At 41.3% G+C, this 20,158-nt stretch overlaps 1 protein-coding gene across 1 annotated transcript in view; it reads right to left on the reverse strand.

The window, feature by feature from the left end:
* Nucleotides 1–2,145: 2,145 nt before the first annotated feature.
* Nucleotides 2,146–20,158, reverse strand: part of banp (BTG3 associated nuclear protein) — a 128,870-nt gene continuing 110,857 nt past the window's right edge. The window contains exon 10 of the mRNA XM_055155930.1: nucleotides 2,146–5,502. Coding sequence (XP_055011905.1) covers nucleotides 5,389–5,502 — 114 coding nt within the window. The 3' untranslated portion in view covers nucleotides 2,146–5,388. The remainder of the gene's footprint in view (nucleotides 5,503–20,158) is intronic.

A 20,158-nucleotide genomic window follows, 5' to 3' on the forward strand; every position in this document is an offset into this window, starting at 1 on the left:
GGAAGTCAGGGAGTCTCTGTTCAGACTGATGCCCCCGAGACTCGACCCCAGAGAAGAAGAAGAACATGGACGGATGTTTTATTCTTGTTGTGTTTTCAGGTTGAGCCGTTCACTCCCAAACAGAAGTCAGTTTGTGTTTTGGATTCTGGGTAAATCCTTCAAATCCTTCAGATTCTTCAGATTCTTCAAATTCTTCCTCTTTACATTTTTGTTCCCAAGTCCAAATTTCTTTGTCATTTGGTGAAGTTTTTCCAAATGTTTCGTTGAAGCTGCAGTTTTGGGCTGACTGTGAGCAGCAGATTCAAAAACACAAAATTATTTCTGTTTGGGCTCAACCTGAAAACAGAACAAAAATAAAACATTAAATATAAAATCTTGTTCTGTTTCTAAACTTTTTGTGAAAATTTGAGATTATTTCAACAAGGAATTACAAAATTATTGGACTGTGAAATGACGTCACATTTTTTGGGACACCCTGTATAATAATAATTGTTTTTTGGTTTAGTTCTGGTCTAGTCCAGGTTTATTTCAGGTTTAGTCCCAGAACAGTTGGTCAAACCGTTGGTCAGATTTGTAGACCTTGTTTCTGATTGGTCCTTCAGAAAAAAAAAACAAATCCACCAGAAAAACAAGACTTATTTAATTATTTAAACACATTTACAAATATTTAAAATAAACAGAAAACCTCAAAAACAAAATACAAATTCCAGCTGTAACAGAAAAGTCTTTAGAAAAATAAACATGTCCTGAAATCCAAACGTTCACTGTAAAAGAAAAACTGAAACTAAAGTCAAACTGCTGTAACTTCACGACGCCGCTCACCTTTTATTAACACGAATCTTAAATGTGGACGATACAGGTTTTTCACTCACACAAACACGCACAAATCAGTGTATCAGAGGATTAGTGCGGCGTTATTTCTGTTACGAACTGAAACTGTAAAATAAAATAATACAATAAAATAAAATAAAATAAAACGATAAACCGTCAAAAAGGAAAAAGTCGTGCTGAGGCGGGAAACACATCAGAGGATTCAATGTTGTTTTGAGGAAATGACAAATCTTAATATTATGTCTATTTTTTTATAATAACAAATGACCTAAAAAATGCAAAATAATAATAAAAATGTAAATATTAAGTCATATTTCTGCAACTTTTCTGGGTATTTGATGCTTAAAGATCCAATATTAAACCAAACTGACTCTGAGCTTTAAGTCGTCTTCTAATTTTCCTCGTCACAAACAGAACTGGAGAATCTGTGTGTTTCATTCGTTCATTTGTTTTTCAATATAAAACCAAAAATAAGAAAACGAAAAAACAACAGTTTTCTTCGTTATTTGTCTCCAAAACCAAAATGAAAAAATGGATAATGATTCGTTTTTTCAGTTTTCGATTTTGTGTTTAAATGAAAAATGGAAAAAACGGATAACGACCGTTTCCTGTTTATGTGACTTCAGTGACTGTGATGCCGAACTGAACCAGGACTGATCCAGGTCCAAGACCAGACCGGGACCAGAGCGGGACTGAGACTGAGACCAGTGGTCCGAGTGGTTCCGTGTCATCGTCTGTGCGCTGGTTCCGTGTGGGGAAAGTGAGATGTTCTGTGGACTACAGGTCTGGACAGAGCTGCTCCAGTCCTCCACACTCAAGAACCACGACTGGTTCTGAGGTGGAGCAAAGATCCAACTGACGCTTTCACACCAACGAAAATGAACCGAACTAAGAGCTTTTGGTTCAAATGGACCAGGTCCAGGACCAGACTGGGACCAGAGCGCTACTGAGACCGAGACAAGACCGAGACAAGACCAAGACCAGACCAGAGGCTCAGAGCCCACAGCAGGGCCGGAGCTCGAAGCTGAGGCTTGGACCCCGCGGAGGCTCAGAGTCAAAGCTCGGAGTCCTCCCCAGTCCCGGTCTGGTCCCGGACCTGGATCAGTCCTGGTTCAGTCCTGGTTCAGTTCGTACCCGGTGCAAAAGTTCGGCATCACAGTCACTGAAGTCACATAAACGGGAAACGGCCGTTATCCATTTTTTCCATTTTTCATTTAAACACAAAATCAAAAACTGAAAAAACGAATCATTATCTGTTTTTTTTATTTTAGTTTTGGAGACAAATAATGAAGAAAACTGTTGTTTTTCCATTTTCTTATTTTTGGTTTTATATTGAAAAACGAATGAACGAATGAAACACAGATTCTGGACTTGTGTTTTTGTTTCATTCCCACATTTGAGTAACTTTTTATTATGAGTCTGTAACATCTCCAAAGCTCTAAATGCTCAGTTCCACCTTGTGATGTCATGAAGTGGTGTTTTTCAAGTGAACAGCTCCTTTTACCGTATTTTTCAGACTATAAGACGCACTGAAAATCCTTTAATTTGCTCAAAAATCGACAGGGCGTTTTATAATCCAGTGTCCTGATTCCTGAGTCGGTTTCACTTGGTGGAAACCGTGTGACCTGCAGCTTTACGATTCGTTCGCTCGACAGTAGACGGGGACTTTTTTTATTGAACCAATCGCTGCTGTTTGTTTGTGACGTTTGTAAAGCTCCAAATCCTGTAGGAAGAAGAACAATAACGTCTTTCCCCGAGATCAAATTCACCAAACATTCTCTTTGTTCCGGCTTTAAATCCTCGATCTCGGGAATCGTTGACAACACAGAATGTCTGGAGCCTGAACTTGCACTTCCGGGGTTTTTGTGAATTGTCTGGTGTTTTCTGATTCCTGAACTAGTCGCTGGAGAGAAATGAAACTGAGTGGAGGCACTAGGGGGCGCCAGCCTGGACACCTCAACCCCACAACACCATTTATTATTATTTTTAAGTTTGTTTTTTTTTTTTTTTTCAGTTAATTTCAAGCTTTATTAGAGCAAAAAATTTGTGCAAACATTAATTCTATGTATGTATGTGATAAAATTCACCGAACATTCTCTTTGTTCAGACTTTAAATCCTCGATCTCGGGAATCGTCGACAACACAGAATGTCTGTCTCTTCTCTGATTCTCACACTTCTGGACTTTTTGCAAATCGTCTCGTGTTTTCTGATTCCTGATCTCGTCTCTGAAGAGAAATGACATTGAGGCTCTAGGTGGCACCATCCTTGATAATAATCCAGTGTTTTATGTATTAATTGTGGTTGTGTTATTGACCTCGAACTGATTTTCTGTAGCACACGGAGCTCAAAAATCTGTCAAAATGTTTTAGTACGACTTTGGTAACTTCACAGAGTAAAACACATTCACATTTTTTTACTTATTTTTATCTTTCTATTTTATTTTTACTTGTACATTTACATAATTCTGCCTTATTTGACACGTCTATTGCTCTTTTGTTTTGTTTTTTTTGCTACTTATTTAGAATTTATTATCACATTTATATTTTTACTCTTTGTTATTATTTGATATTGTGATGTTTGACTCCTGTGTCCAAATCATTTCCCTTGTAGATCAGTAAAGTTTGTTTAAGTCTAAGTCTAACACACATTCACAGGTCAGGGAGGCGACGTCGGGCGACTTGCACCTTCGATCTGCCGCTGGATCGATGACGCCTGAGCTAAAGGATCAAACTCAAGTGTCGTGCGAGCTTCACGAAGCCCCGAATCATCACCGAACAACGAAGGACCAGAGACGACGAGACTCGGATCATGACGAGAGGATCCGAGCTCGAGGCAGAAATCGCCCAAAACTCACATTACCCCAATTCATGTGTCGCTGCTCTGGATTCCTGTTAAATTTAGAACAGACTTTAAGATTTTATTATTTGTTTTTAAAGCTTTGAATGGACTAACCTCACGTTACGTCTCGGACCTGATCCAGATTTACACTCCGCACGTGCGCTGAGGTCCCAGGTCCAGCTCCAGCTCGTGGTCCCCAAAACGAGACTTAAAACCAGGAGGACAGGAGCTTCTCTGTGGTCGGCCCCAAACTCTGGACGCTCTGCCCCCCCCACACGTCCCAACAGTTTTACAGAGACACAGAGTTTAAACCTCGTCTTAAGACCCACATTTACTCTCAGGATTTTAACACCGCGTGAGTTGTGCGCTCCTCCGTTTCATTTCCTTTATTTTTGTTTTGTTTTGTTTATTTTTGTTTTGTTTATTTTCATTTTGTTTATTTTCGTTTCATTTATTTTAATTTTGTTTATTTAATTTTTTTTTTTTTTTTAATTGTATTTATTTATTTTTATTTTATTTATTTTTATTTTTATTTAATTTTTATTTATTTATTTTTTATCTATTTTATCATTTCAGTATCGCTTTTATGGATTGATTTTATTATTTTTGTTCATTGATTTTATTATTTTATTTTTTTATTCTATTAGTGTCCTTATTAAACATAATTCTGCTGATTTTTTTCATTTTTAAAGTAAAAAAAAAGTTTTGTTTGTAAAATGTTCCACACAAATAAAGTTGAACTGGATCGGAAAACTCAGACACTGAAGATGAAGAGTTTGATGGATTTGTAGACGAGGAATGAACTGAAAAAATTATGTGTTGATTGTTTTTGTGAATGAGTTGAATAAAGTTTGACTTATCTTTCGTTTAATGTTTTTTACGTGTGAAAACAGACGAGAAAATCCAACATTACTGATCTCGCGCTTTATAATCTGAAAAATCCGGCACCTTTAGTTCAGTAGAGTTTGGAAATTAAAGGGCTGAACTGATCCAAATGATCCTAGTGAAGGTGTGTGGAGTTTAAAAACACAGTGGAGCTTTGACATGACATCACAAGGTGGAACAAAGTGTTTTCTGTCCGGTCTGTTCGTGATGAGGAAACGACATTAGAACAGAGATCAGAGAACAGTGTAATACGAGCTCTTTAAGCATAAAATTGTACATTTAAATACAAGTTTCATCACATTTTTCTTGGATTGTGAAAACATCTGATGATCCTGATGATGATTCTTCAAAAAAACATGATCTTCGTGTTCGACCGAGCCGCCCACGGTCCAGGAAAACGTGTCCGAACTTTTGAGTAAATGAGCTGAAATCTTCTAATCTACAACTACTTTTCCTCCAGGACAAAGAGGAGCTCCACGGCTCGTCGGAGAGCCGTCGGAGGAGCCGTCGGAGGAGCCGTCGGAGGAGCCGTCGGAGGAGCCGCCCGAGCGCCGCGAAGCCGAACCCACCATCTCCACGGCTGAAGAACGCGATGAGGCGGTGGAGAGATGGGTCCCGGTCTCGTTCTGGGTCTCGTCCCGGTGACAGCTCCACCACAACTTTAAGCGTCGTCTTGTTTTTTTTTTTTGTCATTTCCACTTTTGAGAACATTACCTGCATGACTAATCCTCTCACTTCACCCCCGCGTCTCTCGCTCGTTTAAAACACGGTAGCTTCTCGAACTACGTTAACGAAAACCTTTCAGAGTCTGTGGGTTTCTTTTTTTCTCCCTCTCAGGTCGCGACCGTGGTGACGATCTCCATTTTGACCTCGCCGTTCTCCCCCTGGATGGCGCCCTGGATGGCCTCCTTCACCTCCATGTCGGCGTGCAAGGCCAGCTCCGCCGCCTGCAAAACATCACAAACATCACAAACGCGGCGTCAGGGTGAGAACGTTCTGGTTCGCGCCGTCACTGACAGGTGAAGGCCGCGGATTAGACGACAGGTGAAAAGGCCCTGACAGAGCAGATGAGAGGAGGACAAAAGGAGGAGGACGAGTGGAGGCGGAGACGCGTGACGAACGACAGACGCCGAGATGTTTTCTGACAGCTCCTCGGCCCCGCGCTCTTACGTCTAAAAGCTTTTTAAAAACGACGGATTACACGAGGAAGAGTGGAGGAAGGGAGGAGGCGGAGAGGAGGAGTACAGTCCCTGACAAAAGTCTCGTCACTTATCCATTTTGTAGAAACAAAAGTTTATAACTTGACTTTAAATTAATCGATTGGTTTTAGAAATGTCTCATATGAAGCTAAAACCCTCCCAAATTATGTTCAATAAACTAAAATAAATGTTCTTCGCTGAAGAAAGATTGATCATTTAATGAACACAGAAAGGTCAGATTTTGGCAAGACAAAAGTCTTGTGGTCTTGTCATATGATGCACCAATCCTAGATTACAGCCTCACCTGTGATCAGTTACTGATCAATCAGTTAGTGGGTGTGTATAAAAAGAACCCAGCAGAACCAGACCTTCACATCAACTGCAACTTGACCTCTGACAACATGCCTAAGATCCACCCTGAGACCAAAGCGTTAATTATCAAGAGGCTGAAGACCAGATCCACTGCTGAGGTGGTGACACCTTCAATGTGTCTCAGCGTCAAGTACAAAGAAGAAGAAAAAGATCTGAAATGACTGGAGATGTTTTTGACAAGCCCAGGTCCAGCAGACGCCGCAAGACAACTGCTCTGGAGGACCGTTTGTTGATTAGAAAATCCAAGGCCCCTTTTCCACTGCAGCAGACTCCACCAGGCCTGGTCACCTCAAGTCCCTGTGTCAACCACAACAGTTTGTAGAATTCTGTCTGGAAATGGCCTCCATGGTCGAATCAGTGCACAGAAACCAGCACTAAACAAAAGGCAATTAAAAAAACCGTGTGGCATTTGCCAAGGCCCACAGCCTGATAAAAGGATGGACACTGGAAAAGTGGCAGAAGGTGGATTTCTCAGATGAATCCTCAGTTGAATTACATCACAGCCGCAAATATTGCAGGAGACCAACTGGAGCCACATGGATCCAAGATTCACCCAGAAAACAGTTAAGTTTGGTGGCGGAAAAATCCTGGTCTGTGGTTCCATCCAGTCTGGGGGTGTGCGAGACATTTGCAGGGTGGAAGGCAAATATCAATAGCCTAAAATATCAAGAAGTATTAGCTCCTCTTACATTCCCAAACATAAAAGGGGTCAGATTTTGCAGCAGGATGGTGCTCCATCGCATACTTCTATCTCTACATCAAAGTTTGTCAAGGTGAAGAAGATCAAGGTGCTCCAGGACTGACCAGCCCAGTCACCAGACATGAACATCACTGAGCAGGTCTGGGGTAGAATGAAAGAGGAAACATGAAGACAAAACCAAAGAATCTTGATGAACTCTGGGAGGCTGTAAGACGCTTTCTTTGCTATTCCTGATGACTTCATCAAGAAATTGTATGAATCATTGTTGAACCACATGGATGTGTCCTTCAAGCTCATGGACGTCATACAAGATATTAAATATGGATCTCACAGCACCACTACTTCATTCACTGACGTTATGCAACATATTTTTGTGTTTGAAGTAAATTATTTGTTCAATTTTCTGTAGGCGACAAAACTTTTGTCTTGCCAAAATCTGACCTTTCTGTGTTCATTAAATGATCAATCTTTCTTCAGCGAAGAACATTTATTTTAGTTTATTGAACATAATTTGGGAGGGTTTTAGCTTCATATGAGACATTTCTAAAACCAATCAATTAATTTAAAGTCAAGTTATAAACTTTTGTTTCTACAAAATGGATAAACAACAAGACTTTTGTCAGGGACTGTAGAGGAGGAGTGGAAGAGTGGAGGAGCGAAGGAGGAGTGGAGGAGCGAGGAGGAGGAGGAGAGAGGAGGAGGGAGGAGTGGAGGAGGAGGAGGAGGAGGAGGAGGAGGAGTGGAGGAGGAGGAGGAGAGAGGAGGAGAGGAGAGAGGAGGAGGAGGAGGAGGAGGAGTAGAGGAGAGGAGAGGAGGAGGAGGAGGAGGGAGGAGGAGGAGGAGTGGAGGAGGAGGAGGAGGAGGAGGGAGAGGAGGAGGAGTGGAGATGACCAGAGCGGATGAGTCACTCGTTCTTTTATCGTTTTGCTCAGACACCTGCAGGGTTCAGGCTCAGTTCTGTCACAACAACATGTGAGTCGGCAGCTGTGTCCCTCCAGCCCCACGACAACTGACGCCAACAAAACAACACCAAACACAATGAAACATGAAACTCCAGCCAATCAACACTGGAATAAAGCTCATTAAAACTGAAACTGAGACGCAGACAGAAACTGAAACTGGAAAAACTGAAATATAGAGGATTTTTCCCTAGGCCACATGAGAAACAGAAAATATTGTGGAGGCCAAAATGTTTAACTCAATTCTACAGAATATTAATTTTATTTCTTTATAAAAATCAGTAAATATTGTTTTTGTGATAAGCTGGAGACTGGGAACAGTTTATGTTCTGACTCAACAATAAAAAAGTGAAGCTGCTGAACAAAAAATGTAATTTAAAAATAAAACACGTCTAAAAGTGCAGTTATACAAATATCTATTTTTATTTTCTAAAGAAGCATTTCATGGAGCTAAATTGTTCCCTGATTGTGGGAAAGATGGACTGATGTGTGAAGTGTCGTGTTTTAGTTTTTGTTTTTCCTTGGGTGATGCAGAAAAGACGGAGACACTGTCTGTGTGAAAGTTCATGTCTCTAACCCAGTGTTTCCCAGAGTCTGGGTCACGACCCTCAGGTGGGTCAGAAGAGTTGGTTTGGTAACACTTCATAATAACTACATCTTATTCAGCCTTAATAAAGCATGAACAAAGACTTAATTAATAATGATTCAACTAACTACTACTAAGTAACTACTTAATTACTGCCTGAATTGGCATTTAACTTGCACTTAATTCACCTGTGCTGTAAATAGTTACTCATAAGTTTTTCTTATTTAATTACTCATGAACTAACCATTTGTGTGTGCATTTGTAAATGTATATTTAAATACAAATTTGAGCATTTATTAATGATTAATAAGCCATGAGAGAATGATTTACTAATGATGCATTATTGTTTCTCTGGAATTTGACCAACCTTAACAAATACTTAATAAAACATAATTAATCTTTATGTTAGAAAAACTCTCAGAAAGACTTAACTAACAGATAACAGCTGCCTGAATGATCATTGCATTGTATTATTAGTAAATCATTCTCTCATAGCTTATTAATCATTAATAAATACTCAAATCTGTACTTAAATATACATTTGTAAACATGCAAATGGTTAGTTCATGAGTAATTAAGTAAGAAATACTTATGAGTAACTATTTACAGCACAGGTGAATTAAGTGCAAGTTAAGTGCTAATTCAGGCAGTAATTAAGTAGTTACTAAGCGTGAATCATTATTAATTAAGCCTTTGTTCATGCTTTATTAAGGCTGAATAAGGTGTAGTTATTATAAAGTGTTAGATGTTTTTTTTTTTGGGTGACCTTTTCACGATCTGCATGTCGATCTGAGATGTTCAGTTGTGACTCTGATCTGCTGCAGCCGCACACAGACACAACCGTCTCACTAGAAATGTTCAAATATTAAGACCATTTCTAATCCTTTTGTAATTATTTTATTGAGTGTTTTGTTCCAGTGTTGCTGGTTTAATTTGAATGTTGAAAAGAAACAGAAATGTTCTACGTTTAAAGTCCAAACAGGCGACTTCTGGATCCTTTTATTTCTGCTTCAAACTGTTTTTCATTGTTTAAAACTTGAGTAAAACTAAATGTTCAGAGACACAATCAGTCAGTCAATAAAATAACCTCATGAATGTTCAATAATGAAAAAATCCACTTTTATTTTGTGATTTATGAATAATGTTTGTGGACTTGGGTCGTGAAGGTTTGTCACTTTTAAAATATGAAAAAACACTGATGTAACTCAACACAGCTAAATTATAAAATATGTTTATTTTGAAACACAAATCTATTACACAAATCTTTTTTAATTGATGAACTCTTTCTTTTACTAAATATTATAATATTATGAACAACCTGAAACTTTAAGAAAAATACAATTTCAACACAAAGTTTGAACATGAACTTGTCTGTAAACAGGATTAAGTCCATTTTTGTTGTAAAATCCTGCACTCGGCTCCACTTTTCTCATGTTGGACATTTTTCTGATGAGGGTGTCACGGTCAACAGTCAAAACGATCGTCCTTTAAGAGCGTTTGGAAAGAGACAAGTCTTCATTTGTGCTGCTCTGGTGGGAGGGGCCACGTACAGAGACGCTGGAGACGCTGCTGTGATAAACACCACACAAAATTAACACCATTTTAATAGAAAATATAATACAGATATTTGAGTAGAAAATCAGCCAAGGGCCACATTAAAGGTCTTGGAGGGCCGGATCTGGCCCCCGGGCCGTATGTTTGACACCTGTGGTCTAAATGATCTTAAAGGGACGTGTGAGAGTCGACGTCTGTGAGCTCGGCGAAGTCCAGCTCTGTGTTTGACAAACGACTTGAACCGTGTAAGATCACAGAATAATATTCATGTATTTACTTCTTGAAACTGTGTTTTTATCTTTATTGTATTAAGTATAAAACCTTTTATTTAGTATTGAACTCACATTTACAGCACTTGAATCTGTTTGTTTATGCAGAATACAGATCTAATATAAAAGAGTATAATATCATTTGTCTTTGTGTCTGTGGCTCTAGTGACGTATAAAACACATTTTGATTTGCAAACATATTTTCAAATTCTTGGGTTTCCTGTTTTAAATCAGTTCATATTTCTGTCCTCCCCAAACGTTTATGTGAACTGTGGATTTTAAAGCTCCGATATCACACGAAACACACTCCCATGAACTTTGACCCGAGTTAGAATGTTCTTCCCTCCTCAAAAAAAAAAAAAAAAAAACAAAAAAAAACACAGAGCTTCACATTCACATGTTGGAGACAGATTCATAATAAAGTGTTGAATCTGAAAAAGCTCAGTTCTTCTCGGTGAATGAAACGAAACACAAGTCCAGCTCCGAGTCTGAGGAGGAAACGGCGCTGGAACAGAAATACTTGACTTTCTGCAGGTTTCTTCAAGACATTTTTAAATCCATTTATATAAAAACTGAACAGTTATTTCACAGCCTGTTTCACGGAGCGACTCATTTATTTCTCAAACAAATGAATCTGGGGCAGTGTTGAGAAGTTTACTTTTAAAAAGTAATCCCCTACAGATTACAGATTACACACACCAAAATGTAGTTTGTAACGGAATCCATTAAATTATTTAAAGTGAGTAATGTAATCTGATTACTTTGGATTACCTGATTTTCTGTAGAGAAACAAAGACGAGGAAATCTTCACATAAGAAGTTTTATCTGATAAAAGAAAATAAAAAGTCCAAACTTTACTTCAGTCTGAACGTAGCCCAAGTGTCCTGGGTCACATTTGAATTAAAAGTCATTTAAAGATACAGGAACATGGGGACCAAAAAATCGGATTTGGGTCACTTCAGGTGCATCTGAACACAGCCTGAGTTTGTTTCTTGTACAAATGATGTAAAGTTGTTCTTGTTTAAATCATATTGTTCACCTCTGGACTCATTATAAAAAAGCCAGTTTGCACAGACTGCAGGTGTTTACGATGAGGCTTTACGGAGCTTTTGAGGAGCCACGATGGACGAGTGCGACGGAAATGTTCGTTACTGCTCGAGTGAAAACTGCAGGCTGCACTAAGAATTTTAATGAACAGTTTTATCTGCAGACTGAACAAATCAGACAATGAAACAATAACGTCACTGACAAATATAAGATTCAGTGAAATAAGATCAAATTCCCACATGTGGAGACTCTGGTGTGATCGTCTTTTAAAAACACAAATGTTTATTGTTCTGTTTCGTCTCTGTCCTTGTCTGTTTTTAAAATGCACCATGAGTCCGGAATAAAGATGATGAAGATAAAAGTTCAAGATGTTTTACAAGTCTTTTTAAAGGTATTATTTCCAAATTCATAAATTCGGTGTTTTTAAGAGTTTTTCAGACTCTGTAGAATCTCTGTCCTGGTGGATTTGTGATGAGAGTTTGAGGAGAAACAGAGACACAAGTGACAGAGAACGACATGTGAGTCTCTGAAGTGTCACTCAAACTGACAAATGAAACTGCTCGGCTCTGTTCTCTTCTCTCTCCTCCGTTTCCTCTTTTATTCTCTTCTCTCTCCTCCGTTTCCTCTTTTATTCTCTTCTCTCTTTCCTCTCTTCTCTTCTTTCCGTTGGAGTGTTGTAAATGTTTTATTTTGTGTGAAAAGAGGCAGATATTACACGTCTCTCCTTCTTTCTGCACTTTCACATTGATTTATGAAACGTAATTATTTTAAATCCATCTTACATGAACGAAACAAATCAAAACTGAACTCGCCCTCATGTAACAGATAATACTCCCTACAACTGTCCCGTCAATCATCATCATCATCATCATTGTTGCTCTGTGTCTTTTTTTGCTACTTATTTAGAATTTATTATCACCGTTTAGATTTTTCTCTTTGTTATTATATTTATTTTCTGAGTCCAAATCATTTCCTTGTGGATCAATAAAGTTTGTTTAAATCTAAAAATGAAATGAAATCTTCTCCTCTGTCTTTCTCCTGTTGTGTCTGGATTTACCTTCACCCAAACATTGGATCATTTCATATTTAGCCCTGATGTTCTCTTCTTCTTTCCTCTCCTCCTCCTCCTCCTCTCCTCCTCTTCTCTCCTCCTCCTCTCCTCTCCTCTCCTCCTCCTCTTCTCTCCTTCCTCTTTTAGTGACGTAAAACCAACGTTAAAAAAACAACATAATGGTGGGAGTCAAACTTTGTTCTGCTGAGCTTGTTTCTTGTAGAGCTGGAGCGCATCATGAACTTCACTGACCTCCTCCTCTTCTCCTCCCTTCCTCTTTTCCTCCTTCTCTCCTCCTGTGCTCTCTTATCCTCTCTCTCCTCTGCTGTCCTCGCCTCTCTTCTCTCCTCCTCCTCTCCTCTCCTCTCCTCCTTCTCTCTCTCCTCTCTCTTCTCTCTCCTCTGATGTTGTGTCTGGATTCTCCTTGACCCAGTTGTTGGACACATTCACTTTGGGCCCTGTTGCTCTCCTCCTCCTCTTCCTTTCTCTTGTCTCCTCTCCTCTCTTCTTTCTCCTTCTCTCCTCCTCCCTCTTCCTCTCCTCCTCTGCTCTCTTCTCTTCTTTGCTCGCTCTCCTCCTCCTCTTCTCCTCTCATGTTGTGTCTGGATTCTCCTTCACTGAGTCATTGGACACTTTCACATTTGGCCCTTTTGCTCTCCTCTCTCTCGTCTCCTCTCTCCTCCTCTCCTCTCTCCTCCTCTCGTCTCCTCTCTCCTCTCTCTCGTCTCCTCTCTCTCCTCTCTCTCCTCTCTCCTCCTCTCGTCTCTCCTCTCTCTCTCTCCTCTCTCTCTCTCTCCTCTCTCCTCTCTCTCTCCTCTCTCCTCTCTCTCTCCTCTCCTCTCTCCTCCTCTCGTCTCTCTCTCTCTCTCTCTCTCTCCTCTCTCTCCTCTCTCTCCTCCTCTCCTCTCCTCTCTCCTCCTCTCCTCTCTCTCCTCTCTCTCGTCTCCTCTCTCCTCTCCTCTTCTGTCTCCTTTCCTCACGTTCACATTCATCCCTGTGCCTCGTCTCTTTCTCTGTGAGTGGAACCAGAACCTGCTTTGCTCTGATTTACGTCTGTGTGCGGAACCCCGGTGTGCGCGGAACCCCGGTGTGCGCGGAACCCCGGTGTTGCGCAGAACCCCGGTGTGCGCGGAACCCCGGTGTGTGACGTGGATCTGTTGGGTGAGCGACTGCGATGGAGCGTTTGCGTCTGTGAGGAAGCGTTTGCGTCTGTGAGGAAGCGTCTGCGAGGAAGCGTTTGCGTCTGCGGGGAAGCGTTTGCGTCTGCGGGGAAGCGTTTGCGTCTGCGGGGAAGCGTTTGCGTCTGCGGGGAAGCGTTTGCGTCTGCGGGGAAGCGTTTGCGTCTGCGGGGAAGCGTTTGCGTCTGCGGGGAAGCGTTTGCGTCTGCGGGGAAGCGTTTGCGTCTGCGGGGAAGCGTTTGCGTCTGCGGGGAAGCGTTGCGTCTGCGGGGAAGCGTTTGCGTCTGCGGGGAAGCGTTTGCGTCTGCGGGGAAGCGTTTGCGTCTGCGGGGAAGCGTTTGCGTCTGCGGGAAGCGTTTGCGTCTGCGGGGAAGCGTTTGCGTCTGCTCCGTGCTCGCGCTCTCCGTCCCTCTGTGATCCTCTCCTTCTCTAATCTCTGTTGACAGTTTGTTGTAGTCAGTCGTCTTGGTGAGGAGCGCTGCTGTTTCCTGATTAAGGATTTGGAAGTGCCCAGAAGACTGATAGGTCCTGACTCACGACTCGAGCCTGTGTGTTTTCGTTTGGTACGTTCCAGCTGCTGCACTGTAACTCAAATTTGTTCAGCATGTTCCTTAGAGAAGAAAGCTCCAGATATTTGTTTACCTTTGTGATTTATTTGAAAGCGTCTTAAAGTTTGATTGTACACAGAGCGTGACTGATGCCCGCCGAGCTGACAGAGGAATGAGTTTAGAGGCCGGGGAGTCGGTTCAGTCGAGCGAGAGCGCAGGGTGAAGACGACTCACACAGATCTGAAACCAGGGGTGATACAGACACGAGACTCTGTGGTGTGACACTGTTAAAGCTGCACTGTGTAACTTTTCTGGAGGAGGGTCCATCAAATGCTTTTCTCCATGGCCAAAATGTAAGATATAAACACTTAAATCTATCAGAAAATGACTTAAAAGTAATGAAACGATCTGTACATGCAGCAAGATCACTTTACTTGACGAGTTCTCTTAAAATAAACGACATCTAGACGAGAGTTAAAGAGTCTCTGAACCAAAGTCCTGCACGGGTCCATATTTGGAGACCCGCACCCGCCCGTTAACCTGGGATTTTATCAAAGTTAAACGTGCACCTGCCTGGACCCGTTAACATTCCACCCGTTACCCGCCCGTGCATCATTTCGTTCCTGTGTATTTTTTATACTGAAATGACAAATAAATTCTGATTCTGATTCTGAAAAGTTTCACATGAACCAACAACACGACAGAAACACAGAACAGACTGAGCATCAGCAGAACACCCCTCTGTCACAGAGAGAACACCACTCTGTCGCAGAGAGAACACCCCTCTGACACAGACAGAGAGAACACCCCTCTGACACAGAGAGAACACCCCTCTGACACAGAGAGAACACCCCTCTGTCACAGAGAGAACACACCCCTCTGACACAGACACAGAGAGAACACCCCTCTGACACAGAGAGAACACCCCTCTGACACAGAACAGAGAGAACACCCCTCTGACACAGAGAGAACACCCCTCTGTCACAGAGAGAACACCCTCTGACACACAGACACAGAGAGAACACCCCTCTGACACAGAGAGAACACCCCTCTGACACAGAGAGAACACCCCTCTGACACAGAGAGAACACCCCTCTGACACAGAGAGAACACCCCTCTGTCGCAGAGAGAACACCCCTCTGACACAGAGAGAACACCCTCTGACACAGAGAGAACACCCCTCTGACACAGAGAGAACACTCCCTCTGACAGCAGAGAGAACACCCCTCTGACACAGAGAGAACACCCCTCTGACACACAGAGAGAACACCCCTCTGTCACAGAGAGAACACCCCTCTGACACACAGCACAGAGAGAACACCCCTCTGTCACAGAGAGAACACCCCTCTGTCACAGAGAGAACACCCCTCTGACACAGAGAGAACACCCTCTGTCACAGAGAGAACACACCCCTCTGACACAGACACAGAGAGAACACCCCTCTGACACAGAGAGAACACCCCTCTGTCACAGAGAGAACACCCCTCTGACACAGAGAGAACACCCTCTGTCACAGAGAGAAACACCCCTCTGTCACAGAGAGAACACCCCTCTGACACAGAGAGAACACCCCTCTGTCACAGAGAGAACACCCCTCTGACACAGAGAGAACACTCATATTCCACTGAACCACATCAACAACACAAGAAAAGAACTGTTTTTATCGACGCTTATAGTTTATGCAAATGAGTCATGTGGTTTTAAGTTTTGTTTCTGTAAAATGTAAACAAATGTGCTCAAAGCTGTGTGGATAAGGAAGATTGTTTCTGATTTGGTGATATGGTGATTCGATTCAGTGTAAAACGTGACCTTAGAATCCATTTTAAAATTGTAATGATTGTTTTTAAGAGTTTTAAGAGCAGAATCAGCACCTCCAGTTTGTCTCCAGGACCAGGCTGAGGACCAGAGGAGACGGGATCTTCTCTGTGGAACTTTTCCTTTGCACATTAGAACTGCAGAGTCTCTGGAACACTTTAAATCCTCGCTCAAAACGCAGCTTTACTCCTTTTGCCCAGAGTTCTGAAGAAACACCTTGGCACCTTCCTGCTGTTATTATTATTATTATTATTTCAATTATTATTCTGCTTGATTTGTTTATTGTGTGTTTTATTTCAGCGTAAATGTCGTTCAGGACACTTTGGGAAACTTTGGCTGTTTTAAAATGTGCTACACAAATATTTGATTTGATAAAAAATAATCGTTTGAATAACTGTGATTTCAATAATGACCAAAATAATCGTGACAATGATTTTTTCCATAATCAAGCAGCAGAGAAACATAATTTAGATTCCTTTGTGTGTCCAAGTGCATGTGAAGAAAGTGAAAATAATGTGAATTTTGAACTTTGAACAAAAGAAACAACAACAACAAAATCTGCTCAAAAAGGAGAGGGAAGAAGAAAACTTATTTAATCCCACTTCTTCTTTTTTCATATTTAACATAATGAGCTTTCTTGTGAATATTTAAAATTCTAAATCTGACGGAGCGAATTATCTTCCTTCCATTTCCCGTCTTCGTCCATCAGATCCTCGTCCGGTCCCTGAAACATCTCGAGGTTCGTCTTTCCGCGCCGTAAAGAGGATCTGCGGTATCGGACTTTCCCGCGGGCTCGGACGCTGACAGCTTATCTTCATTCCGTAGATTATTTTGTGAATTACGGGAACGGCTCGAGTTCCAAACAGGTGGTACCACTTAAAGATGTCCGACCCGCCGCTGGAGCTCCAACTGTTTGTTTATCTGCGTGTTCATCTGGTATTTTCAGAGCTAACATTACAACAGCGTTTTGGGCGATGATTACAACACTCTCGCAGATCTTGATGGAAATTCTTGGAGTTGTTGGGCTGAGACTCTCTGCAGGTGGAACGTTTGGAGCGGGAGGCGACGGGGAGGTGAACCGGCTCGAGGAAATACACAATTACACTTTCTTTCTGATAAATATTGTAATTTGATTTGTGATGTATTATTTTAAAAGTTCGTATTACGCCATTTCCTGGTTGTGTTTTCTTTCATTCGCAAATGTTTCACACGTAAAACCACATCAAGTTCTTCTCAAAAATGAATCAACTTTCTTTCTTCTCATATTATATTTCGATCATGTTTTATTTTTTTCGCTTTCGATCCCGTTTCCTCCTCAAAAACAGAGCTGCAGTTGTGTTTCGTTTCATTCACACGTTTGAGTAACTCTTTATTTTTAGACTGTCCACATCTCCAAAGCTCTAAACGCTCTGATCCACCTTGTGATGTCATCATGTGGTGATACAAAAAGCGTTCCACTGCGTTTTTAAACTCCACACACCTTCACTGGATTTAATAATTTGGATCATTTCAGTCCCGGAGTCGCCGACCTCGACTGAACTAATGGTAAACAACAACAAAAAAAAGGAGCTGTTCACTTGAAATCTACCACTTCATGACATCACGAGGTGGAGCAGAGCGTTTGGAGGTTTGGAGATGTCACAGACTCATAATAAAAAGTTACTCAAACGTGTGTGAATGAAACAAACACAACTCCAGGTCTGGGTTGGTTTCGCTGATGCAGTTTCACCCCCAACTCCTGGAGGCAGTAGATCTAATGTGTCAATACAACTTAATGGGAGAAGAAACAGACAAGTGGAGGGATTTTATTTTATTTTTTATAGTCTGTTTGTATTTGCGCCGTACTGAATGAATCTTTTGTGTGCTTGGATGTTCCTGTACTTGGCCCCTGCATGTGACACATTGCTCCTTAATGGCCCCAGACTGCAGGTGTGTTTCTGAGGAGGAACATTCTAACGTGGGCTGAACCTCACAAGAGTCACTTTTGTTTAATGTTTACATGTGTACATTAATCTTGAAGGTAAGGCTGTGCCAGAAATCAAAAGATCTCGATCTTTACTTGCATCTGTCTCGATAAAAAGGCGAGTGCATTTTAATCGAAAAGTCTCCAGTCGATCCTGTGTCAGTGAGAGCGCGAGGAGCTGACGAGGATTTACTCTTACTCTGAGGAGAAAATTCAGTTTGTCGATTGGACAAGTTAGTTTCTGCTTCTTCAGTTCTGGTCAGACGCTGGTGACACTTCCTTATATCTGCAGGGAGGAGCTAACTACACTGAAACTAACACACACTAACAACAGTAGTCAGGTCAGGTCCAGAGGTGTGGAAGCTCCATTATGGACATGAATTGTTCTGATAATTAGACCCCCACACCCTGTACAGGTCAACAGGCCGAACTAACAAACACAAACTGTAAACAAGTGTGTGTGTTAGTTTCAGAGTAGTTTCAGTGTAGTTAGCTCCTCCTGCAGATATAAGGAAGTGTCACCAGAGGCTGAGAGAACTCAAGAAGCAGCTTGGACGAGCAGAGAAACGTCTTCAACCAAACTCACTTTTGTCCAGTCGACAAACTGAATTTTCTCCTCATGGATTCTACCTGGACGACTGAGGGATTCTTCACACTCTCTTACTCTCTTATTTAGGAAAAACACCTGAGCCACAGACGTCTTTGTCTCCTCACAGGTTCACAGGTTTGGACTTAAATCTACACAATTTGACTAAAAGTGCTTCTCAACTTTATAATCCAAGTTATGAAAAGTAAACAACTGTTTTCTCAACATTTATAAGTGAAACATAAAACCTCACTGAGAGCACAAACATCACGCATGTTTTGTGACAGTGGTAGTTTCTGTCGTTAACTGTAACAGGCATATGCTTTTAAGTTTAATATATTGTACAAACTCATTCCAAATTGCTGGAATTCTTGATCTTATCAACACAAAACAAAAATCTGTAGTGACCGTGACACTCTGCTCTTTATGCCTGAAGTCAGCGTGTTTGTGTTTTTAATAAGATGGAAGACTGATCAATATGAAGGAAAAAAAAACATGATTCTTTTTTCCCATATCACACAGCCCTGATGCTGCGTTCTCTTGAGAAAACCAACCTCCACCTCAAGAAAGTGCAATGGAACGACCAATCAACTGAGAGTTCTGAAACACAAACTGGGGCGAGTTCAGCGCAGACTGAGTCTGTTGGATTTATGTGTCCCCAGGATTGAAGACCCCAAATTTAAGACTTTTTAAAGACCTTTTTAAGACCACTTAAATGAAAATGAAGACCAACATCACACCCATTATGTGGGCGAAAAACACCAGATCCAATTCTAATAATGACCAGCCTGGATTAAACCAACACTTCCCCATGATCCATCCAACGTCTTCCTCCACTGTAGTGATTCTTTACGCGGTCTGCTCACTGGTCTCTCCAAACGAGCTGTGACACGCTGCAGAACATCCAGAACGCTGCAGCTCGGGTCCTGACTCGAACTAGGAAGTACGAGCACATAAGTCCTGGTCTCAGGTCTCTGCTCTGGCTCCTGTGGCTCAGAGACTTTAAAGCAGCTCTGTTTGTACAAGTGTCTCCATGTCCGAGCACCAAAGTCCATCTGTGACATGTTAGTGTCATATGAACATCTCACACTCTGAGGAGCTCAGGGACCAACTCCTGCTGCTGCCCAGAGTCACGACTAAACAAGGGGAGTCAGAGTTTCAGGTTCATGCAGCTAAAACCTGGAACAGTCTGAACATGTGAGACAGACTCTTCTGTGACGCTGTTTAAATCCAGACTCTAAACATTTCTGTTTAACTGTGCAAATAACTGAAAGGTTTTCATTCCGCACTCTTCTCTCCAATTTATGTCTCTCGTTTTAAATTTTAATCTTCATGATTATTTATGTTTTGATTAGTTTTTATTATGATTTTAATGTATTTCTTATTCTGTAAAGCACTTTGAATTACTTTGTGTACGAATTGTGCTGTACAAATAAACTTGTCTTGCTGCCGGCACCAGAAACCAGAGTATTGTTGCAAACTCCAAATTAGACGTTCATTCACATTATGTGGTTTCACATTGTTGCTATTTTTCTTGGACAACAGAATTTAAGACTTTTAAGACCCCGCGGCTACCAGGTTTATGTCACAGCAAAAACGTCGTCGCCACAGCAAACGGAGAGAATTTCTTTTTGTAATTTTGATGTGTTTGTGTAAATAAAGTGTCTCTAAAAATGTTGTAGTGACATTTAGATTTTCTTTCACGTCATTTAACAGTAACACTTTTTTTTTTTTTTCTGGACATGTAAAATTCAAACCGCCAGACCTGAACGTACC

Source organism: Boleophthalmus pectinirostris, unplaced genomic scaffold, assembly GCF_026225935.1.
Source record: "Boleophthalmus pectinirostris isolate CB_2022bp ecotype Guang Dong unplaced genomic scaffold, ASM2622593v1 HiC_scaffold_2, whole genome shotgun sequence".
Lineage (NCBI taxonomy): Eukaryota > Metazoa > Chordata > Actinopteri > Gobiiformes > Gobiidae > Boleophthalmus > Boleophthalmus pectinirostris.